The 25,543-nt window shown below is 39.7% G+C and overlaps 2 protein-coding genes across 2 annotated transcripts in view; both read right to left on the bottom strand.

The window, feature by feature from the left end:
• The window catches only part of adcy5 (adenylate cyclase 5), a 94,116-nt gene extending 89,173 nt beyond the window's left edge, over positions 1 to 4,943 (bottom strand). Inside the window, exon 1 of the mRNA XM_085375020.1 lies at positions 4,008 to 4,943. Within this exon, the coding sequence (XP_085231146.1) occupies positions 4,008 to 4,943 (936 nt within the window). The remainder of the gene's footprint in view (positions 1 to 4,007) is intronic.
• Positions 4,944 to 14,463: 9,520 nt separating this feature from the next.
• hacd2 (3-hydroxyacyl-CoA dehydratase 2) lies at positions 14,464 to 24,058 on the bottom strand. Its single transcript, XM_085374124.1, has 7 exons — positions 23,876 to 24,058; positions 22,324 to 22,441; positions 21,451 to 21,469; positions 18,796 to 18,884; positions 18,116 to 18,237; positions 16,496 to 16,674; positions 14,464 to 15,287 (listed from the first exon to the last, which is right to left on the bottom strand). The coding sequence occupies exons 1-7, from the start codon at positions 23,998 to 24,000 to the stop codon at positions 15,205 to 15,207; spliced, it is 735 nt and encodes a 244-aa protein (XP_085230250.1). The 5' UTR covers positions 24,001 to 24,058; the 3' UTR covers positions 14,464 to 15,204.
• Positions 24,059 to 25,543: the final 1,485 nt, after the last annotated feature.

The raw sequence follows: 25,543 nt of genomic DNA on the forward strand, positions 1-25,543 counted from the left end.
GGATGAATCATGGTTCACATTGTTCAGGGCAGATGGCAGCTGAGAATGTCCCAGTTCTTGCATGGCCAGCATACTCACCGGACATGTCACCCATTGAGCATGTTCGGGATGTGCTTGACCGGCGTATACGACAGCGTGTACCAGTTCCCACGAATATCCAACAACCTCGCACAGCCATTGAAGTGGAGTGGACCAACATTCCACAGGCCACAATTGACAATCTGATAGACTCCATGCGACGATGTGTTGCACTGCATGAGGCAAATGGTGGTCACACCAGATACTGACCGGTTCTGGGTCCCCAGACCCCCAATAGCGCAAAAACCTGCACATTCCAGGGTGGCCTTTTGTTGTGGGCAGTCTGAGGTACACCTGTGCACTACTCATGATGTCAGATCAGCATCCTGATGTGGCACACCTGTGAGGTGGGATGGATTATCTCAATATAGCAGATGTGCCCACTACCACACATTTGGACTGATTTGTGACCACTGTTTGGGAGGGATGGTTATATTGTGTATCTGGAATGAATTTTAGGTCTCTACGTCCATCCCATGGGGAATGGGAGCAGTAACAAAGGTGTTGCGTTTATATTTTTGTTCAGTGTAATTAATTGGAAACAGTTTAAAGGCAATCCATCAAGTATTAAAAAGGAATATATAGTGCAAAATTCTTGAGCCACCCCTCGTGTCTTTATGTTTTTCCTCCAAGCAGCCAGACTTTCTTGTCATTTTTTAAAGTGGTCTTCTTTTTGACATTGGCTACTTATTCACTCATTTTCAGTCCAGTCCTTGCACCTGACCATTTCCAAAGGAAAGACTATTTGTTGATCCACTTAACACTGACCTATGAATCATTCAAGCATAAAAAAGGCATTAAACTCAAGGGATGAACCAGTCTTGTGTCTGCACATAACAGCCACCTTAGCAAAGAATCAATTTTATGGAAAATGCCAAAGATAACATAGTTTGATATGCATAAAATAGTATTTTTGCACCAACAAGATAAAAAAGCAAAGCAAAATTAGCTTAAAATGTTGCAACTCCCATGGTGTGTAGTGTGTTCTTAAGGATTTTGAAGAAACTGGACAAGTGGAGGACAAAAGAAGACGTGAGCTGGAGATAGACCCCTTGTCTCTTCTCCTAGATCTGTAATCTGCATATGAAGGATGGATGTCAAAAGCCCCTAATAAGCATGGATTAAAATAACAACAGAACATCTCCCATTGGACTTTCTTGTGTTATACATTCAAAAACATGCACTTTTCCCCCCCCATAGCCGTAAAAGGTTGATGCGGTATTGTTGTCACCCTGCCAGGCAGGCAGGCGGGCAGCATGGACACCCAAGTTTGTGATTGGAATAACTCAAGAACAAAGTGACATAGGGCTTTCTTATCATAGGTGTATGCACTAAAAATGTTGGACGAGTTTGAATCTCATTACTTCGACATCACGCATCAGAGGTCAAATTTTCTGAAAATCTTGTCAAAGCGATAACTGAAGACGTATCTGCTATTCTATCCAGTACTTTTCACTGATGGAGCAAATGCCTCTCTTTATTCCAGACTCATAAGCAGCTGCTCACTGTTCTGTTGTGATGTTGGGTTTAAATCCAATAAAAACTACAAAACAAAAAAAGGTGTTTGAAGGATGCATTGTTTAAATGGATAGGATTTCACCTGCGCAGCATACGTTGAAAATGTTGTATATTTTGTTTCATATCTACCCAATACTTTCAGTTCATGGAGCTATGCTGCTGCACATTGTAGTTTATTGTCATCCTTCTGAAATAAGGAAGCTCAAATCTGGGTGGCAGTACATATGTGGCTCCAAAATAAATAAACAAACTGCATGCTTATCTTACTATTAAACTTTGCAGTCTATTGCAGTCCCATCACAGCTTATTTGAAATATATTGCTGGCATCAAATTTCATGTGAGCACATATTTAACTTTTTTAAAAACTGCATTCTCCTTTTATGATACAATTTAAGCAATCCATCTTTATGCAATCAATGTCATCCTTTGAGTTACAGTATAGTTTAAAATGGAAGTGCACACTATAACATAAAGATTTCCTCATTATGGAACATGCCCCAACTATTAAAGTGGCCTCTAAAAAAAGTAATCCACAAATTTACTGTAGTTCACGATTTAAGGATGAATCCCTGTGGAGGTTCTTCAGCTATAAATAGGCATCTTTCTCCATATAAACTCTGACATCTTTATAGGAGCGCTGACTGTACATGAGCTACGATGTTTAAGCAGCACACAGCCTTGTAAAGAAAAAAAAACAGTAAATGGGTTAACAACAAAAGGCAACATGCAAACACGTAACAGAGAGCAGTTAGGAGTTAATAGAGCTTAGTAGTCAACACAATTAAGTGTGCCTTTAAATAATGGTGGAAAATTAAACTCATTTGCACGAGTGCATTTATTACAGATAAAGTCCACCAGCCAAATGTGGACAAATGTGTTGAACGCAATACTGACGTTGTAAAAAAAATATATATATATATTAATAATAATAATAATATCATCCATCCATCCCACGTTTGTCCAAGTGGGATAATAATACCAGCAGCGGAATTTGGATGTTATGGGAAACATGGAAGCTCAGCAGAACAATAAAACAAGATCCCCTGAAACTATCAGCTGTAAGCTTATTAAGAGCCCAGATGATGTAAAACAAACAATCTGAAATCAGTTTTTCCAAAGCTAAGCCCAAACACTTTTTTCCTTCCCTTCTGTTAAACAGCTTTGATTTCAGGTGTTTAAGCTGCACATTAATTCTTTATAGCTTCATTAGTCCTAAATATGCAATAGCTCTGCGGTTAGAAAAGTGTTTTCAGTGTTTTACTAATTATATCATGTTCAAATGTTTGATAAACATCCTCTGCACAGGATGTTTACCAGACTGTTATATGAATGCTATAAGTCAATAAACAGGGGTTAACTCCATCCTCGCAAACCCACTGTGATCAAGTTTAGTAAGAGCTAAAATGGCAAGACTAAAATACGGAATATTCAGGCATGTGTCATAATGAAACAGAACAATGAAATGCAATAAATTTGGATATCGTAACAAAGGATCACGATTTCACTTCTTTTAATTCATAACTGTGAAATATGTCCAGGTGTCAGACTTTTTCTGATAGTATTTGGCATTAAACCAGGCTCTTTGCGCACTGTTAGTTTTGCTGAACAAATGAGATTTTATGAGGCAAGTGAAAACAGAGAATTCTAACTGCAAAAGGAAAAAGCTGGCTGTATAGCTATACTTGTGCTGAGCCCACAGTTGCTGGCACCACTGAAAAGCAACAAGCCAGCTGCTGTTTCCGTGCCAACCAGTGGCTTCGCTCAGACTGAAGTGTTTGTCTAACCAATCACCAGCTCAACTTGTCAATTAAGTCATTCGGTGTTGGAAAGACAACCAGAAACCACAAAAAAGAGAAAGGAAAAATATTTCAAGTAAACACGTTTCACTTTTTTGTTTGTTTGTTTTTTCGCATCTAGGAGTTTCCTGACTCTGACTTAACCACAAAGCCCCCCACACAGGCACTTTGGTTAACATAATAAACTTGCGGTCTCAGATGCTTCAGATAATCTAGATCCGATCACAGCTGAAGGCAGAAGTGTTTACACCCTTTTAATGGCCACACTCAAAGACCCTCTCTGATCTTTGATTGTCTTGGTAGATCTGACATGAAGAATCACACACTTTGGACAATCTGTCCTTGAGAGCTCACACAGAAGTGATTTAAGTGGCTTTGAAAAGGGTCCCCCATTTTTTCCCCATCAGAGACTGTGCTTGCCACTGTGTGTGTGTGACATTTATTATCCTACAATTTCTATTACTTCTCTATCACTTTTGTTCACTTGATCGTGAGAGAAACGTTCAGCACCGGGATGCTTTGAACAAATGTGTGTAATGTGCGTTATTGCGCGCAACGCGTGGCTTCACATCTCTGCGCAGACGTTTAAAAACAGAGCGCATTCTTCGACGTACCTGTTTCCACAGAAAGCTGTCCGTTTCGTTTAACATCCAAGAAATGGCCACGTGGATGGCGGAAAGAATAACTCCAGTGATGACCGCAGCTCGCATCCTGACGGGAAGCAGAGTGTAGATGACATGGATGAAGAACACGGTCCACCAGATCCCCTCCGAGGCACTTCTGGGCTGTACGAGCAGTACTCCAATCACCTGGATCACCAACACCATCAGGATGACCACATAGCACACGACCCACATGTGGTCCTGGTGAAATCCGTTCCTGTTGCAGATTACCATGAGCACGAGCGTGAGGAAGATGGCCACAGAAAATACCACCACGTACGTTACGCTCGGTCCCGATCTCCCACCGGAGCAGTGAAAGCCCAACATGACCGTGTACACCAGCACAAGTACGCCCATGAGCATAGTCAAGCTGCTCTGGTTGAGACGGAAAAAGTAGCGCTGGTAGAGCCGCTCCAACTTCTCCGACTGGAATTTTTTGGATTTGAAAATGTGCATGACGCTGGTGCAGCACGCCACGAAGGAAAAGTTTACTTCGGGCATGACCTCTTCCTCGTCGGTCCTCGGCTTGGCTCTCCGCTCTTCCAGACCCAGCTCCACGGACTTGGGTCTCACCTCGCCGTCTGGACGTTTAGAGGACGCGCGGTTGTTGTCTCGGCTCTCCTCTCCATGGTCCTGCCAAGCCGACCTGGACCTGAAGCTGACCCTGCTGACGGTCGTGGAGGCTCGCCCGGGCGGCCGGTGGTCCAGATCATCCTCCTCCGTCCACCGGCTGTTGGTCCGGGTGAGCTTCCTGCGCGGAGATCTTGCTGAGTATGGGCACCCGTTGGCCACAGACTGAGACTCTCCCCAAGCTGATCTGTGCTCGGTCCCTCCCCTCAACCCGGGAGCACCGACTCCGGGTGGGCTGACACTGTTTGATCTGGACATAGTGGAAAAGTGGATGCAGTGACAGAATGTTATCTAAACAAATAGCCTATAGGAGACAGGGGAGGGAAAAAGAAGTTTGTTCCACTTAAAAGAGGGAAGGGAACTATTTAGTCCCAAGGATGAGTCGCATTAAATGTCTTTTATTAGCTGAACTTTCCATAGCTGATCACGCTTCAGACAGCCCGGGGGCTTTGACTGTAAAATGTAAAGTTAGCAGTCAGTTTAATCGCCACTTTCAGAAGCAAACAGTCGTCCTTAAAAGCCTTTACAAATAAAATGAAATCACCAAAAGCAATAGCCGAGAATAGCGAAAAGCTCTGGGAATTAAAAAAAAACAATTGAACATGCGCAAAAAGTCACAGGGGAGCCACGAGAGGAGGGAACATTAGATCCAGGTGGATTTGGCTCTACATCATTGGGCCCAATTAGCCATCATCCACGGAGGTTGCAGGGCACGCGCTGCAAATGGAATAAAACCATTACACAACTCGGATAGTTCCCCAGAGATCATAGTGCAAGCAGCAGCATCAATTGGCCAATTCCAATCCGTTATATGTGCAGATACGTTTCCTGTATCCTTGTCAGCGGTTTGCAGGCGGAAAAGACGGAGGTGGGATGCCATATGAAGGTGAATGCCATGGTGACGGCTCTGATCACGTCCACTCAAATCCTGATGCACCTGTACTGAGCGAACATTGAAGCCTGCTCGGCAGCGGCGGGGGAGCCTCACGTTTGGCCAAAAATCAGCATCACGATTCTCTCACACTTGCACTGAGCAGAGAGGAGAAGTCAGCCGCTCCTCCTCCTTCTCCTCATCTGACAGCCACAAAAGACAGCTTCTCCGTCCATGGTTAAAAAACCCCAAAAACAAACCCGCGTTACCGCACTGTTCAATTCACCGTCAGCCGCTGCGCCAAATCAATGTCCAACAGCTGCCCATCACTGTTCAAATCCCTGAAGAGCGACCCCCCCACCCCCGACTTGGTTTGCAGCGACACTCCTCCTGCGCACGGCCATTTCGCAAAGTGACTAACCGGTGCAAAAGTGCGCTCCCGGCACCTCGGACAATACGCTCGGTGTGCGTTTGGAGCGTGGCATCATAACATATTTACCGCTGATTGCTGCTTTAATGGTCATTCAACCAAGTTTGCTTCCTTTGATCCGCCTCTCCGGCCCGCTTCCATTGGAAAAGAAAAGGGGTGAGTCACGCTTTGACGCGCTTTCATTGGATGACAGCTCGGTCAATCCAAATCAGATTCTGCGCGACCCCCGGGCGCTTTCGATGAATGGGCGGGACTGCGCTCACAGCTGGATAGCCCGCATGGCACACCCCACACGTACCTTACAGCATGGGTTGAATTTTATCTCAGTGACCCCCCAGCAGGTTGCCAGTTCCAAACTGCGTCCCCCTACTCCAGTAACACAGAGATTTGTTCATCTCCAGCTGCCCGCGATCTATAGCAGGTTGAGAGACATTAGTCAGGACAGAGAGCACTAAAGGGGTTTAACAGAAAGAGGTTTTAAAACCTTGTTTAGGGGGGCGGCAACCAATCTTCATAAGCCCTTTATGTTTAATGAGATTTGACTGGTGATTCAATACATGTGGTTTTTGTTTCTCGGTGACAATTACATTCAAATGTAACTTATACTTCAACTTAACTGTAAAAGTTCCCAGAGGCGTTTCAACATGAACATAAAACAACTTCACTCATATCCTCACATTGTTCTTGCTCAAAAAAGTAAAATTGTCCTTTTCTAGACCGAAGTACATGCTCATTACATAAATAATGTATTTTTCTTTATTTATATTTTGGTCCAGTCTGATTTTGTTTTAAGTCATGGCTTTTATTGTGAAGCGTTTTTGTTCTACAGCCTAAATATTGTTTAGTTAACAGATTTAGCCATTTACCGGCTCACAGTGGATTTGATCCACTTGTAATGGGATTTTCTTTATATCATCCTGACATTACTGTCTGCCCTTCATTTTACCGCACAGGTATGCCCTGTTGTCTTTCAGCTCTTCCACTTTAAAGCCTGCAAATGTCTCTGCTGCCATTTACACATGGGGAAAAGAACACTGTGTGTTAATGAATGTACTGGGAGCATGTGACAGGGAGCCTCATGTGTTTGCTGTGACCGGCTCACCTCCAGCTGAATTCCCTTTGCCCTTTCTGGAATTCTTTCGCTGTTAACGGAGAGAACAGTGGATTCTATTCAGCGCTGTCCTCATCAAATGAAAAGAGACTCAGATATAAATCTGATACAAAATAATCTCAATCCGAGTTGTGCAACTGATTTTCTCAACTTGTCTTATGACTCCTTGTTCTGCTTCCTTGTTGCTCTCTTGCACATACCTAGCACAGCACAGAGAGAAAAGCAACCATATTCAGTTCCTGCAAAGAGCCTGTATTTGTGGGTTTATTTAGGGACTATTGCTGATCTCCTTTTTTTTCTCACCTTCTCAGAATTGCATTCATGAACGTGTACTGCACGTGCTGTGTCATTCAGCTTCACCACATTTCAGAGAAAACCATCCTACCACACCTGCATTTCATGCCCAAAATGTATGAGGACACCCAAACTGTATTTCATGTGATTGCTATTTACCCCATAACAGGTGCTCATTATTAGCCCTGGATATCTCGCTTCTGATCATTTATCTCTACCCCTCCTCTTCACATCCTCTCTCAGCCCATACACAAATCTCCTCTTTGGCCTTTCTCTTTTCCTTTTTGCTTCACCATCTTCAATATCCTTGTTTAACCTACTAATCCTGCCCATCCGCATTGCTCCCAGCCCAAATCTCAGCATCTTTGTCCCAGCTGCTTCCAGCTCTACCTGCCTTTTCATCAGTGGCACCCTCCCCAACTCGTCTAGCTGGATAACTAACTCCCTCTCACTCCCACTGGTACAAATCACTCCTATTCTTCACTCCTGACTCCTCAGTCTCCTCCCCATCCAGCTTGGACTCTTTTCTTCATTTGTCCTCAGCACCCACCTTGACATTTAAAGTCAACCAGATTAACCACCGCTAGTCCAACTACCTTGCCTCCCTCTCATGTATGCTCCCATTCCCATTAGGGTTTTCATTCCTATTCTCTCCCCCTGCTCCATACCTGCAGCCAGAGTCTCTCTTATTTTCTCCCAACTCTCCCTGCAGTCCATCTGCATCTACATAGGAATTCTATTGCCATCAGTTTTAGACGTCTCTCCTCTATAGGCATTTAGACAGACTTTTAATTGAAATGGTATGAAACAGAGTCCAATCTATACAAAGTGTGTGAGGAATGGCTTTCATATTTTACATAGTGTATTTTTACCTATGAAATACATGATCAACTTAGGAACAATAAGAACTTCTCTTAACAAGTATAAGGTCACTAAAACACTGAATTAAAATTAAATCTCTGGCTTAAAAGATGGAATATAATGTGCATAACTAATGCTTTATATTGCTTACATTTTGGGGTAAAAATTGCCAGATGCCCTTCTTCATGCAAAGGGGCTTGTGTCAGGTAGTTTTGCTTTTACTTCAGAAAAAAATGCAAACATATTTTTCGCTGTTGTCCGGATTGGCTAAGATGTTGCTGAAAAGCATCCCAATCAGTTAAAAACTGGAAACTCTGCTAACCCTTCTCACAGCAGGGCCTTCAAGCACAGAACTGTTTGCTAGTGGCTGCTTCTTTATACGAATACAAATCAAGCCAAGTTTGTGCAAACTGTGGCCAGTGCATTTGAATCATTTTGATTTACAAATTTCCACAGCCTGTGCGTGTCAATGTTCCCTGTTATTTTATCTGATATTACAGAGCTTTCAACTCCAAGTTACCCTGGCTGAGTCATCCAACATTATCGATTGTTCCAGTTAAAGCCAAATGTCTTAATTTGAAATGAAATTAGCAATGCTCTTAATCCTCTGAAGAGCAAACAAATAACCGAGAAGTTGCAGTTAAATCGTGGCTAATAATATACAGTTAGAATATCCACATTCGTTTCACAGTGATTACAACCACACACACACACATTTGTGTTTGTGGCTGATGTGACACAGAACACTACTGCCATCGCCTGAGCGTGAAATTGAACATTTTACACAGTGTGGGTGAAGACGTAGCCACACTCATACTAAGAAACAATTTTTTTTTAAATGAAAAACTATTGTTTCAAGGCTCCAATAACCCTGTGACCCTCAACTGGATTAATGATTAAGAAAATTAATGGACGGGTGTGTTTTTGTCTTTCATTTAAATCCAGAGTAGTTACTGAGATATTTTACATGCAGAACTTTTACTTGCTTTTCTCTTTCTTTTCTTTCTTTCTTTTTTTAACTCTCACCTCTCACCCTCACTGGCAGCTCTTCAGATGTTATATCATAGCCAATTAAATCTGAACTGAAAAGCACAACTCAACTTGTAAGCCAAAACAGCCTTTCAAGTATTCAGGTAGTTTCAGTTTCACCATGACAACTGTGCAAATTCAATTGGGATCTTTTGATACTTTATGACTCCATTCTCAGCCACCAAATAGACAGTGAGAAGGCACTATCATGTTTAAGGGGAAAAATCAGTGAAGTCCTCATGTGTGTGAATTTCCAATAGAGACGGACAAAAGTAAGTGTGATGAGAAAGAAACGAGAGAGAAATGAGTCACCCAGGACATGCAGCTAGCAGAGGGATGACTCTAACCTGATCCCGGTGCACTGAATTACTGCCACGGCTTGTTCAGCAGCACAAAGAGGAATAATCAAAACTCAACCCTGTTTCAATTAGAGGCAGCGTTTGAGGCAGCAGAAAACCAGCCTCGGTGAGCAGCAGCACTGATCCACTGAATCGGTTATTATGTGCTGTGCTGATGCTTTGCTGAACATCATAACGCCCACATAAACCATTCGCTGTTGTCTAAAATAACGTCAGTTATTTCAGACTCACAGGGGATGTGTCGGGTGAATTGAGTAAAGACGCAGAACGACGTAAGAGGGCGAAACACAAAGATACTGTGTCGTGAAGAAGTGACACCACGGTGAAGAGGCCCTCACCCACAGGAGGAGAATTCAGTCTGCGCTGGTTTCTCTGTCTCTCTTTTCCTTGCAAAGGAGAAAATGAGGAGGACTGCAGTGTTGTGTGACTCATCCTGGTGTAGAGAGCAGCCTTTACAGTCTCACCTGTACGAACACACGCACACACACAAACACACAGCCCTACATATACAGTCAGAGATACTATCGGTTTATCCAATAAATTAAGTTCACACTCACTTACTAGAGTATTTCAGATATGAGGTTTTAAATCCCAGCCAGTCTTTGTGAAGCTTGCATTAGATAGAATAACATTAGACAGTCTTAACCTCCTAGGACCTGGCATCCACATATGTGGACATCGCATATGTGGACATACTTAATTTTGCTATACAAGGGCCTGATATCCACTCACGAGGACATTACACTGCCACCTGACATGTTTCGTGTTTCATGCAATGTTCTGAAATCTTTTACGTTTTTTGACTTTGTTGCAGGCGTACGTCTTCCTGCAACTGTTAGCAGCACTTCAAAGCTGCACAATTGTTGTTTCTCATTTTGTTTTTGTACTCAGGAAAAACGCTGCTGTGTTCAGACACCAAATAAAGAGTTTTGCACATCATTACTTAATTGTGACTTTATAATGTTCTATCGAAATTTAAAACAAATGTCCTCAGGTGGATATAATTTTTCTCAGAAACTACATCAGGTAAAAAGATCATTCTTTGTTTTTCCATTCATCAGGTCTCAATCAGCCCAAATAGCAAAGAGATATTAAAATTTCATGCCATGAAAAAGTTCGGGTCTTAGTAGGTTAAAGTGTGTTATTATGGGCAAGCAAGTATCAGTACTTAGGTTTTGGTTGTATTGGCTAAAATGTGTACCTTCAGAGAAAGATGTAAGTATAGGGGATCGTTAAAGCTGATATTTCTGATGATGTTGATGTAAAAGAAAACATTTCGTATTCAGCTGTCATCAACAATTTTAACACTTGTAGCAGTTGACAGGGCCCTTTGCTGTTGCTAAGTGATGGTATTTACATACACATCTTGCAGAAAGTTTTTGTTGTTGTTGTTATTGTGTTTTTTTCCAGGACATAATAAAAAATCGTGTGGTCCTTACCAGGTCTGAAAGGTAAATATAATGTCAGATAAACTACAAAACATTATATATTATAATGTTACATTATGTCATTAGTTATTTAACAGAAACTAAGCCAAGCAGAAGCTTTGTGTGGAAAACTAACTGCTCCCCATCAACACCTCGTACAACACTTTAAGCAGCACCAAGTTGAATGATTGGTTTGCTGTATGGCTTTATCAGTCTCTCACATGATTGCGGAGGAATTTTGGCCCTCTCTCTTTTTACAATGTCGCTTCAGTGCATTGAAATCTGCAGGCATTCGTTCATTCACAGCCCTCTGAAGGTTGCACAGCATTTCACAAACTGACATTGTGTTAGCACACACCTGAATGCTTCAGAGCTGCAAGCTGTGAAATTATGATCTGTTAATTAAGTGCATTTGCTTAGCAGTACCTGTTACTTACCTCTTAATTCCTGCTGAAGCTTTAAAAGTTTACTTTGGTTTTCACACACTGCTTCTGTAACCTGGCTTTTTGTAAAAGAAAGAAATAATGTTGTAAAATGTCATGTGAGGTTGTATTTACTTATTTTTTTAGATCTGGTAAGGACCATTTTGCCCTTATGTGGAGTTTGTACTTTTGTTTTTACCCTGACTGTATATATAGAAATACCAGTTTTTTCTGTTTGCTTTTAACAGATATCTTACACTAACCAGCTGGGGCTGTAAGGTTTGAGAGATTTTGCAGTTCACTAGGAAAGTCTGAAATTTACTAAAAAACAAACAACAACAACAAAGTTGGGGCTCTAGGTTTCAGCTCTTCATAACTTAACAGAATATTGCAGCCTCTATGGTTCGATATTGTTCGATCTTTGTAAAATCTTCCTGTTTAGTTACTGAACGAGTCCATAGCAGACGTGCCTCCTACAGACAGACCCACGGGTCATTATAACATTTATCCAGTATGAGAGCATTTTGCAAATTTTGTCCATGTGTTATATTTAAAACAACAACTTTCTTTTATTTTAAGCTGTCTGTAGTTTCATTCTTAATAATACAAATGCCCCTGTTTACTCTGCACTCACTTCCTCGTCATATAAATATAGCTTTTTATTTGTGTACAGCACATCTTTATATTTGCATGTTATGTATCATTAGATCACACTGACAGTAGTGCACAGTGTCAGCAGGCTTACTTTTCAGTTCATTTCGATTGGGCCCAAGCCTGCAAAGTATTTGCACCACAGACGTCACGTCCAAAGGCATGATATGTTAACAGCAGCGCAAATGAGGAAGGCGGTCACGCTGATTAGTGCTTATCCTGCCCAGCTTCATGCACCCCGTCCATTTTCATTACAGCGTCAGGCTAATGGGCAACTTGGTTTTGGCTTGTATTTAGCTGGTAAAGCCGTCCAATGCTGCTATATTATACAACAGACAATGTTCCCACCTACATAGTGTATGAGTGAGTCACTGGTACATTAAGGCGCGCGAACACACATACGCACACACAAAACAAGCCATTTCCCCCCCAAAATTATGAGAAGGGCATTATAATTCACAGGCACCATCAATGGTCCATTAGGGCTATTTGTGTACAGGTGCATGGTAGTCATGTTTATGCATTTATACATGAAAATAGCAAATATGATTCTCATATTGTAGCTTTATTGTAAATATATACTTGTTATTCACACCTGCACAAAGTCTGCTGGCCCCATGCAAAACATTTGTATCAAAACTTTATTCAGGAAAACCAATTCTGGAGTAACACACCATGCTTCTGTATTGTGTCTTTTCTTTCTTTTCTAAACTGAGATTAATAACATAGATCATCATTCCTGCAGACAGCCAGATCTCCTCTTTCATGCAGTTTTACAGCAAGCTGCACTTGTGCTTCTGCAAGACATGTCCAACAAATGTTCCTGATCATGCTCTATCATTTCAGGAGAATAATGTGGGGAATAAAAGGAGAACAAAGGCTGGTTTTGACATTACAGCCACTCGGTGCTTACATCGCTAGGATAAAGGAGTGGTTTAGGATCGTGACAGCAAGCTGAACTTTAGCAGCATAATTTGTGTTGTTTGTAATCCGTGACACTGACTTTTAGAAGAAACAGCATAATGGAGCATGATGTACACAAATCCCTTCAAATTAAGAGATAGTTGTTTCTGAGATTTCAGCCTCAAGTTTTATTTTAACTACAGACTTCCAAAAGTAATCAGGGCAATAAATCAAAAACCACATGGTGTGACCAAGGGAGCATTTTTTCCTGTGAATTATAAAACATGCATGTAACTTATTAAGGGCTGCATCGCACTATGGGTGGTTCTGTGTGTATTTAAAAACCTATCATCAATTACTGATTCAGAATAACTTGGAAACTTGTCTTTTTTTTTTTTTTGCTTCTGTGACATTTCTCTGGGAACCACAACAAAACTCCAAAGTACCTCTAATGCACTGTGATGGAGGCAGAAATCTCAGATACTGTGAAACCAACAAATCTGTGCATGGCTAGTTATCACCAGAGATATGACAAAAAAGAAGTTTTTATTTAAATACTTATTTCTTTTTTGCTGATACTGCTTTGCTGATGAGGTGCTTAAAGGCAGTTACTGCAAGCATTATGTTTTAACTCAAAGGTAATCTCGAGCCTGGTGTTACGGAGTCACCTGAGTCCAACGAAAATATCAAGCATTCAGGATCATAATGCTCAAATGTAACGTTGTGTCCAAAAAAAAAAAAAAAAAAACCCACAGGAGAAAATCATTACTCCTGTAATGCCATGTAGCTGTCACATATGAAAAGTACTTTAGTTTACAATCCTCTACATAAATAATAACCACCAAGCGTATTTACCAAACTACACAGACCCCAATCTGGATTTTTTTAAATAAAAGTGAAAACTCCAACACATATTTAGGCTACAATGCAGTTTTACATTATCAAAGCTTATTTCATCCCAAAACACTGTTGCTACTACAGATTGTGCTATCTGCTCTTTTTATTTTTTGCTTAAGTGTCCCGTATCTTATGCCAAAATAACTTCTTTGTAAGTGTTTTCTTTTTAAAACATCCCCTTTAAGACACACGGACTGTGTTTATAAGAGGTGGGGTACACACTAGGAGCTTAAAGGAGCAGGAATGCTTTAATCTTGACGCTTAAAGTATAATTTAAATGAAGCTAACAATGCTATAAACATCCAACAGATTAAAGAAACAAAAGGCAGAAAAATGATGGATGTGCACAGGGAAAAAAAACAAAAACGGGACTTGTCTAGTCACAGGAATTAGTGTCTGAACCACCTGGACATCAAACAATGAAGAAATCAAAGGACACGGCTCACAGTCATCACTTGAAAAGCCAGGAAACTTTTAAAGCTTTTAGAGAGTAAACATAAACTAAGCTGAGGCAGACTCCACAACCACAAACAAGCAAACAACGGCTGAGAGGAATAAAATGGACAGGAAAACCCAAGCATGCAAGCATGGAATGAAAGGTTTATTGAACTAAATCAGGAATGTAATCAAACCTTTAAATAAAATAAATGACAGAACACAAACATCTGGACCACAGTTTGCAGCAACGAACACTGTACCTGCAAATCCTACAGACACCAATTTTCAGTATTAGACTTCACATCGTTCTTTCTAAAGCAAAGCGTCTTAAAAGAAACCAAAAAACGAGTCGTGGGGAGGCAACAAATCTACTCTACTTTTTTTTTTTAAGTTTCATTTAAAAAGAGGGGAAGGGAAGCGGGGAGAGGTATGAATTATATCACTGTATAATTCGAATCAAGCTTTACGTGATGGAGCTCTGCTCACTGCTCAGACAGCCGCTCGACTGTACCCAAGTCAAAATACAGATCCTTCACAGCTGCAAGCTCTCTGACTAAACAAAAGTAGCTCTGTAAGTTTGTTCATGAATAATATAAAAGAGAAAAAACAAAACAAAAAGATAACACCAGTTCTTTGTGTACAACCAAAACAACGGCTGTATTAAAGAAAGTTACTTGATAATTGGACCGTCTGCCAGGTCAGTTCTGGCAGTTTAAACCTGGTCGGGTTTCCAATAAGCGTAATTTTGTTCCTCGTTTATTTGATGTTTTGGTTTCTTTTTTCATTTTCTCCCCCCTCGTTTGAATCTTGCTGAATGCCGCTGGGCTCACTCCACTTTGCCGTAGTCCTCTATGTGACCCAGCACCTTCTTCCTCTGCCGGATCATGTGGAAGTAGAGCTGGGGAAAGACTGGGAGAGGCAGGGGGAAAGAACAAATTAATACATTCTCCAATAAATGCTGATCAGTGCACCAACTCCTATTCAAGTTACAGTTAAGTCAAAGTGCAGATGTTGAGTGCTTAAGAGAACACGTTCACCACTGAGAAATTACACACAGACCACTAAACAACAACAACAAAATATGAACCAACTTTCTATCTACACATTTCCTACAATACCACAAAAAAGGGGAAAACTATAACCAGTTGCAATAGATTCCACATGCATATCTAATAATGTGACCACTGAGTGCATAATATTGTAATTATGCCTTTGATATGCGCGTTTATTTTTTCTTTTAAAAACCCCACTAATTATGTAATAGCTTATGTCATTATGGGTCTGTGTCCACAGGCAGCTGAAAGCAGCCATGACCTCATTTTCAGCACCCTTCTCTCAGCACTTATTGTTGCTAGGATACAAAAAACATTTTCTTCAGATAGAGATCGTAAATAACCGGGCTGTCAGAGACAACTAGGACCAAAATCCCTTTCACTGTTGTTGACAAGGTTGATAACATAAGTCCATCACTTCTCACTCATCAACATCCTATTTGGTAGCTGCAGCCCCGAAACCTTCAACTTAAACATGGCAACATCAGATTTATTGCCAAGAAGTATTATTGCAACAAAGAAATATCCAACCATTTCCTAACTTTTCATGCCATGTTTAGTTCTTTTCTCAGTTTTACAGGCTCTCTGTTGTGAAATGTGTAAATATTAGGGTGGCCACAAACAAGCAGCACTCAGCTCATAGCAGTCACCAACCAACAGTAGTGAATCCTTAAGTGCAATTCGCATACATAAGCAGATTTCTAGTGTTTTAAGGGCAAAACTGCCTTCCCTGTTCAAAAGAAAAGGGAAGACTTTTTTTGATTTCTTTTTTAATTTAGCACTTTAGTACTACATCTCCTAAGTGAAAAAGTAAAAGCCTCTAAATGAAGTTATGAGAGTGAGAAATGCTTTGCAACATGCAAAAAGCCATCTGAAGATGTGACTGAGAATCCTCCCACAGGGAGCTCTGCATGTTTGATTAGGAGTCTGCAAATATTTTTCAAAACTAAATGTCTAAAATGGCATTTATTGATCAGTTTCTGATGCAAAAAAAAAAAACCTGCAAATGAACAATGGGCTATTTCACTACACAAGGTAGAATGGAAAGTCTCGCCTTTGACTTACGGGGAATGTAGGAAATCATGATGAGGATGAGGAAGGTGTAGTAGTCGAAAGAGAAGTTGTACTTGTTGGGTAAGGTAACAGAGTACAGGCCTGTCTTCTGCACGTATGGCAGCGCTGCATAGATAGTCAGCAGTTCCCCAGTCACTCCCATGGGATACAACACGATGAAGAAGGTGTACCTACAGTACAGAGGTTTATTAATGAGAGGGGAAGGGAAAGAAACAATTAGCCTCATCACTTTATCGTTTATTTGCTGTTTTAGTAACAGGAAGCAGTATCGTAGTAAATCATTCCCTAAAACACTAAGTAAGAGGTGATAGAAAACATTAAGAGTAATAATGCAAAGCAGCATTTAGAGTATTAAATCTGAAATCACGCAGAAATCATTGACATGATTTAAATATATACTGTGACACAAACATAAAGCAACAGCAGGTGCAAAAAATGCAACTCAAAAAGATCCTAAATCATTGAAGTGTTAAGCAATCACATGTTTTAAACAGAAAGAAGCAAAGTTTGCAATTAAATATGACACGTGCACACAATGAAGATGTTGTCTTCTACAGAGAGAAAACTCTTCATCTGTCTCTTCTATAACTTGCACTCCAAACCCAGCGACTGTCTTCCGTGATCCTACAATGAATTTTCCACAAATGCACAACAAATTTCTGTCTCTCAGGGCTCACGTCAAACTCAGAGTTGAACACCAATATAGCAATGGTCCCATTTGCTTCCTAGCAACAAAGACCTCGGGGAGGGAGGCTCTTAACCACTGTTGCCTTGGTTGTAGATGCAGACAGAGAGAGGCTTGTGTTTTAATTGTTGAAGCACAAGCTTTTCTGCATGTTTGATGACATCGACGAAATAATTTGGCAGTGTTTGACGTAATGTGATGAACAGCGACTCCTTACTGCTTTAGCATCCTCTTTTCACGCAATACGACCTTAAGATTTTCATTCATAAAGGATTGAATTAGGTTTGAAAAGAGGTCAAGTAAACAAAAACATTAATCAATTATTTTCCTTTAATTACATTAATTACATTTATTATTTTGTTTGGAAAACAGGCTGAGAACTAACAGTGGAACACCCAAGGAGTCTATTTTTATTGCATTTTTTATGTAATTATTAACAGATTGAAATTTGTCCTGACTGAAAGCATTATTAGCAGCTTGGTGGCTTTGTTCTCTAAGGACCTGACTCCAGTCAGCCATTTCTGTTTATCTTTGCATCGATCAACTAACAGGTAAAAGGTTGAGCCACAATGCAATTCAATAAATTTGAATTTGCATATTATCATTTTGATAATATGCAAAAAAAAAAGGACGAATAAACATAAGCAAACAAAGAGAAACAAGTTAAGAAAAATGAAATAAAATATGCAAAGCAAAACATAAATAAATATATTTTTTTTAAAAATCATTAATCATGTAATTCTTAAGATGATGATGAAAATATATTTAAACACAGGAAGCAGATTAAATATTAAGAATTTAAAGAAATTATTAATGCCTTTTTTATTACTTTAGTTCAGGTTGTTGTTTATTATTTCATCTTTTATTCTTACTTTTAGCACTTTCAGTCCTCCATTGGATGAAAATACTCTTTAATTATTTCTTACCTAGCCCATTTGATGAGGTATGGCAGGTGATTGAGCAGGCTGAAGGTGTAGAAGGAGTAGCGGATAATCTCTGTGACAGTCCAGGCTGTGACAAACAGCAGTACACTGTCCTCACTTTGAACCTGCGCACACACAGAAAAAGAAGGATGATGGAGGGAGAACAGGCGAACAGACGGCCTTGCATCATGTTACAGTAGTTACTCTGCTGTAGGCCAAACTTGACTTTCCCCCCTCACAGAACCATGCTGTTTGTTTCAGATGCTCAGATCACACTGCAGGCCAACATTCACTATCCTTAAATATTATTTTAAAAACAACGTACATTTTATGTTAAAGAGACAAGCGCACTATGCATTAATTCACTCTTCAAAATACACCCTAGAAATGCATTCACGTAAAGGGGAAGAGAGAACAGTTTGAGAGAAATGTCAGTGCATCATCATTCAGACAAACAGGAAATAAAACCCATCAGAGATTAGACAGATGCTGTCGATTCATTCCTGCAGCCTTACAGCAAAACTGTAATGTTACTTACTCGTTTACTCCTCTTCAAGCTACAAACAGGGCAAACAGTAGATCAGCTGGTCAATTTTGAATTTAAGTGAATGAAACAATGTAGAAGGACGGTGTAATTCAAGTTCAGTTTACACAAGTAGCAAAAGGAAAGAAACTCGCTGTACCTCTCTGACACTGTGCGTGACAGCCCACGTGAGGAAGACCCGGGACATGACCTGGAATCCAGTCAGGACCACAGAGGATGGTACGATTCCTGGGAGATGAGGCAACACACAAACACTGAACATATAAGCATGCAAGACTACTGGTTTTAGTACAGCTGACTAAAACTGTCCTCTCTTTGGTACACCCTTTCAGCTATACAGAAAATCTATTCATGTCTACACAGTCACTTTCAGAACATTAATTGTAAAGCGCGGAACATTTCTGCAATGCACCAGCTGCCGTCCATCAGCTATAGACAGGTTAACCTTGAAAGCCTGCAGACGCTCTGCATGTACACTGTGTTAACTCACACGTCACATGTTTTAGCTGCTCCTCTGTACGGGTCAAATGCATGGCAGTCACCAAGAGCTCTGTTTGCCCAGTGACAATTCCAGTAAAGTTTGATCGAAAGAAAGAAAGAAAATAGATGAATCTGTCCTAAGTGATGACAAAAAAAGAAGAAAAAAAGACGAAGAAAGAATATGTTGTTTTCAATAGTTAATTCAGTTTAATTCTGAATATTAAACGTGTTACACCTGTCCTGATGTATAGTTTTGTTTTGTTTTTTACTAGCAGTATGTAGCACGTAAGGGCTTAAACTGCTATAAGGAAATATTAAGCACTTTTATTATATTTTTGTATACTTTGTATACAACTTAGTTACAAATGTGTAACACAAACAAAGGTCCATACCAAACAATGAACCATTTATTAACATCTGTGGTCCTTTAAATCAATATTCGGCCCTGCAATCATAGATCAGAGCACAACTATATTTGAGCCCACGTTCATTTTGGCCTCAGCTACACATCTGCAAAGCTTTGTGGCGGTACCTTGCACAGTTATGACTTTACCACACTAACAAAATGTGTCCACAGAGTGACAGACAGACATGTAAACACTTGCCACAATGTCTAACCACCTTTGTGGGAGTTCCTAGGAACCTCAAGGGTCATGTGTTGTTATGGTGGGACTAAGCTTCCATTCACAGTCTAAATGTAGCTTTTCACTAAAATTTAAAATTGCTAATAATAATAATCATAATAATGTAATTTTTAAAGTAGTACATTTGAGAAAGATGCTGATGAGAGACTTTGTGAGTAACATATCCACATATAGGACAGTTATAAATGATGATGCAGTGTGTGTGTGTATGTGGACAGCAGCCTCGGGTAGCCTGTTTACAGTATGAAAGGTCAGTTAGCTTTAGCTTCAAATCCCAGATAACGGAGAGAAAGGTTTGTGCATTACAACCGTGGCCAACCGGGCCACAGCCACTCTCCTCATCACATTAACGCCACGTAAGCAAACAGCTTCTCTGCCCTCTTTTTTTGTACACACTTCAGATGTGAAAAGGTTTTGTTTGTCTGTACATATTTACATCTGACTTACATCTACAAATGCGATTTCACGACTCATAATTATGTCTTCTGTCAAAACTGTAAACTGAGATATCAAGCTTTGTTATCCGATTTGTCAATATGAGATCTGCAAACATGCGTTGCCCAGTAAAAAAAATGACGTTATAATAACTGACGTGTTTGAGGATCAAACAACAAGGTGCAACTGGGTGTCTGTGTTCCAGTAAAGATGAGTTAACTTGGTTGTGAAGGTCAAAGATTTCACAAATTAAACTACATTTTTCAAACCTCTGGAATAAATAGCACTGGTTTAGAAAAGAAACGAGCCAACTACAAATTTAAAACCACCCAAATGTGTCATTAACTAAACAGCCATCAAGGTTACTTCATATTCTGTTCGGAATGTAAACAACAAACATCTGATACTCGATTTCTCCAGCATCTTTAACATATTTCACCCTGTAGCAGAGGTAACTGAAGGTCATACTGAGAAAAAGTGAAGTAAATTTGAGTCACTAGAAGAGTTTTAATGCTCGCTGGATCTGGACTATCTGGAACTGGTCTAATGGGAAGCACACCAAACAGTCTCCCAGAGGATGTTCCCTCTTTTGGGGATAAAATCAGAGAGCTGCCTAAAATACTTACACCATATTAAACGCTGAATACACATATTTATGTGCCATGGGTTTAAGGCATGATCAAATTTATAAAATACAAACAATCAATGTACTCCATTTCTGACACGGGTACCTAGCTTACAATATGGAAGAGGAAATATGTGAAAAAGTTCAAGGGGCCCGAATACTTTTGCAAGCCACTGTATTTGCTTCTGTATTTATAACTGTGTTTCAGTGGGCAGCGTGTGGCTCAGTGGTAAGGACTAACGCCTGGGAGCTTCTTCTGTGTGCAGACAGTGTTCTCTCGCTGTGCTTGTGTGGGTTTTCTCCAGGAACTCAGGCTTTTCCCACCATCAAACAAACCCACATTAGGTTAACACTGCCTCACAAACAAAGGTCGTTCAAGAATTTCCCTTCCTTGTTTAAAAAAAAGAAGCTTAATAAAATTAAACAGCTGTTTTTAAGCATTTCTGCACATTACCCTTTGAAGATATATAAAACTTTAGTCCTGGGTACTTGGTGAGGAAGCTTTACCTAAAAGGATGACTGAATGGATGGATCTAAATCTAATCTGTGCTTCACTGGTGACACGAAGCAAGTGTAAGTGAGGGAAGGTGCAGTCTGAGGAGAAACTCACCTACAGCACAGTGCAGTATCTGTAAAAGAGGAAAATGATCATAGAAATTGACTCAATCTGTTTCTGGAATAAAGTACACGGACACATTTTTAACTCTAGCTACTGTTGGTCCAGTTTATACGCAGAAGAACTCGAAGATTTCCTATAAAAAATGTTCCAAATACCTACCCCGTTAATACATTATATATTCTATTGAAACAAAATGCTGAGAGTCACTGAACCAAGTCAAAAATCATTGGTCCTATTTTTGATCACCTAACTAAGCTGAGGTCGGTAGTGCATGTGTCATTTGATGAATGGAATATATTGACTTTAAGTATACAGTGCGTATGGACAGCATCACTGCAACACCTCTAACACTCACTACACACATCTGGGTCAGTATGTGTGTTAGCATGACCACTCTAAACACATGTAAGGCTAAAAGAATGTCTACATACATTTTTTAACCTAGTGTTGAAAAACATTAGAAAATGATATTCATTTGTAGTTTGCACCAAACTATAATTTTAGGATCTTAAAATACTTAAAATAGAAACTAAAATCCTTAAGTCATTAACTGTGTGGCTTCAACATGGTACGGAGAGGCATGTTAAGTTATCAGTTATCAGGGCATACCAAACTCTGAAGAGAATCAAAGACACTGTTAGACACTGTCCATTATTAGTTTGCCCTATATGTGTCAAAAGGCTAATGCTGGATTAATAAAATGGTTTTTTTCTCATTACTAGTCTCTACATACAAAACTGATAGTGTGTGCTGATATGAGCAATAGTAGTGACCTCTGAAATAATACCACATATTCAACAGACCATACACCTGCTGCATGCTCAGTTTTTATCAGTTATGCCACACCTTTAGTGGTTATCTCACCTCGAGAACAGCTCCAGTCTGAAAGAACTTCAGAGGTTTCTCTATGGAGTAATACAGCCCATGGTAGCTTCCTCTGGCCAGGTAAGCTCGAACCAAACCCACAGCTATCACCAGCCACCTAAACAGTAGAGGAAAATGCAATGCGGTCACTTCATAAATGAAAAACAAGGCCTACCAGATGATCTTGCTGTAGAAATAAACATCTTATGATGCGTCTGTAGTTTATGTGACATACAGTCAAAAGCAGCCATTAAAACAGCTGCGATTTTTGCATCTTTTGGCAAACATGTGCACACAGACAAACACAACACACACACACAGGTAACAAGTTATAGAAAAAAAATATTTAAGAGGTCTTATTACTGGGTGCTTAGTGGTGGTGCTGGACCACCTTGTGCTACCATTCTTTGTATATATTTTTCCTCATTTCAAGGATTGGTCCCTGAGCTGGAAATGTCAGACGCGAACTAAATAAAAATAATGTAGTTAAGATTAATTCAGAGAAAGTTTCATTTCACACTCTGGTTTTAATGACTCTTAATCTCCGTCTTGGCTGCATTTGATATCAACTCTGGGGCCAGTTAGGCAGAAACTGAGCAGGTCTGCTTAGCGGCTGTGGCTGAATATGCAAAACCGTGCCTGCGAAAAAACACCCTAAGTGCTCAGCACAAAGCAAGCACTGTACAGGCCGTCAATACTGAGGAGGGTAAATGTGGCCTAACTGGTTGGAACAGTCAGCAAACAAGTCACCATTCAATTGTGCAAGTCTGAAAATCAGAGCAATAAAATCTGCAAAAGGATTACTGTGTACACGGTTCAAGATAACTACCATTTGAAAAGCTAAGAAAATATGTTTGCATTATTAAAAATGCAAAACAACAACCTCCATCACAATCGTATTCTTTCTCCAAACATACACTTTAAAAAACAACAACAACAACAACTCATTTGTAGGTTTAAAAAAAATCTCATTTAAATCACCGAATTGTCTTTTCAGTCCTTAAAAAGATTACTTTATTTTAATATTATAAACTATCACATGTGGTTTTGGTAACATTTACGATAATCTTTCTTTCATTTTCATAATTCTCTCTCATTCATTTGAGCGGGTGCTAAATAAACAAAAATCAATCTCAGTAATCCAACAAAACAGCATGTCCAATGCGTGAATCCGCACTTTCTGACATAAAACAACTAAAAAAAACCCCCGCACACAATGAATATCTGTCATAATATTCCTGTACTGTATGGAGTAGCGTCCCGTCAGTCACAATTAATGTCCACGCCAGGTGGCTGTCTGTTGCTCCTCTAATGTTAACCTTTGTAAGCCCTTGGATGCAGGAGGAACAACGTCCAAAGTTGTGCTTCTCCTTAGCGCGCTTAGGCATGTTTATGACATTAATAACTGCAAAAAACTGGAAGAATATTAACGCTGTAACACTACAATGGGGAACTCCTTCGCCCATTATTTAGCACAGCCCATCAGCACCACCAGAGACATTTCTATCATCCACCACCCAGCAGCATTAGCACGAGGAAACACGCTACGTACCCCGCTGTCATAACAACGTTGTAAATGACGAGATATGCCGTGGCCAGGGCACCGGGTCCCTTCTTTCTCTTCGCAGCCACATCGCCGTGGGCCGCCTTGCTGGTTCCCGAAGCAGCTGCCGACATAACTGCAACTATCAACGGTCTCCGCTCCTGAACGACGGCGGGTGTCAGGAAAGGAACATGGGCCACACCAGGAAGTGTCGTACTGAAACGGGATGTTCGCTCCACCTCACTTCCGTCTTCGTTTTGAGAAGCGTAGTTTAAAAATAAATAAATAAAAACAATTAAATAAATATTCATTTTTTAAACATCAAAAATATATGTATTTATTCTCTTATTTAAGTTTATTATTTTAAAATATTTTTATTTGCCTTATTTAACTAAATTACTGCCCGCAAAGTGTGCAGGATCACTGAGTTATCATCGTCAGGTCCTGTGACTGCAGGTGGCGGTTTGTGCCACCCTGTTTCAGGGGCCCGGTTTGTGTTTCTTCACATTGCCTTATTCGTTTTCTAAATAATGAATAATTTTCTGCGGCAAATAAGTGGCACAGAATATTTGATTGTTCTGACTTGGAATTTCTAATCAGCAATGAAAGTATCGTTATGGAGGACCCAATGTTTAAAATATTTATTTATTTATGTATTGCTTCTGAGTGTATTCAACCTTTAATAAACCCCCAGTTTATTGTTCTCCTTCTGATGTGATTTAATCTTATTTACTTTATTTTTATTTACTTTATATTTATTTTTATTTACTTGCGTACTTATTCTTACATACATTTATTTATTTATTGTTTTAGGCATTTATTTCTTTGAACATAATTACCACAGCTTCTTTGTATATGTACAAGGACAGTAAAGGCCTATTCTATTCTATTACATATTTTCAGGAATACTGAACGTTTCACCAGCAGTCAGAAACCTAATAATAGAGTTGGGCCAGCTTTTAAGAACCGGGGAAACTAATTTGCTTTAAAAATGGCAAGTAATTTTCTCACAAACAACCAAGCAATTGATTGTGAAACTGATAGTGGACAAATCTACAAACAAGCCCAACAATGATTTTTGCTTATTGCGCTTGGCAAACACCACAAATACACACTAACAGATCCACAGCCAAAATATATCATCAAATTCAAGTTAGTTCCTCAATTCTCTATTCCTCCTGTTTGACCTGTTGCCCCCACTAATAATAGGTCATTCAAAACACAGATCACCAGACTCATGAGCAGATTCTTCCCCAAGGTCATTTGGACTCTAAATCAACATACAAAATCAACATAGCTCTTGTGTAACTTTCAAAATCGTTCTTGTCAAATTTGTCATTTTGAAATACATTTTTCATTACACTACTACAATACCAAGTTTTTATTTAATTTTAACTTTGTATATACCAGCTTTGTATATACACCTATGCTTTTTACATATATTTACTCTTTGTAATATTTAGCTATTTTTTTTAATTAGTTGTGTAAAAAAATACTCCACCAACCACTTAATGCATTTTACCGTTTTCAGTAACAATAAACTATTTTTTTATTACATTCTTTTATATTGTGTTCTATTCCATTCTTAAGAGGTTAAACTGACCTGAACTACATCTAGATAGACACCTGTGCTTATGCTTTAGGGAACCATACTCCACAATAAAACGGCTCTTATGA

This window comes from Diplotaxodon limnothrissa, linkage group LG16, assembly GCF_057381915.1.
Source record: "Diplotaxodon limnothrissa isolate DT_005_m linkage group LG16, D_limnothrissa_male_GT1.1, whole genome shotgun sequence".
NCBI classification, from domain to species: Eukaryota; Metazoa; Chordata; class Actinopteri; order Cichliformes; family Cichlidae; genus Diplotaxodon; species Diplotaxodon limnothrissa.

Bases quoted from the DNA above. Each gene is read 5' to 3' on its own strand.
- hacd2 (XM_085374124.1), bottom strand. From the start codon at position 24,000: ATGTCGGCAGCTGCTTCGGGAACCAGCAAGGCGGCCCACGGCGATGTG. The intron at 22,442-23,875 runs GTACGTAGCGTG...TCTACTGTTTAG, and splicing joins AACGTTGTTATGACAGCGGG to GTGGCTGGTGATAGCTGTGG. The intron at 18,238-18,795 runs GTACAGCGAGTT...GTGTGTGCGCAG, and splicing joins TCACGCACAGTGTCAGAGAG to GTTCAAAGTGAGGACAGTGT.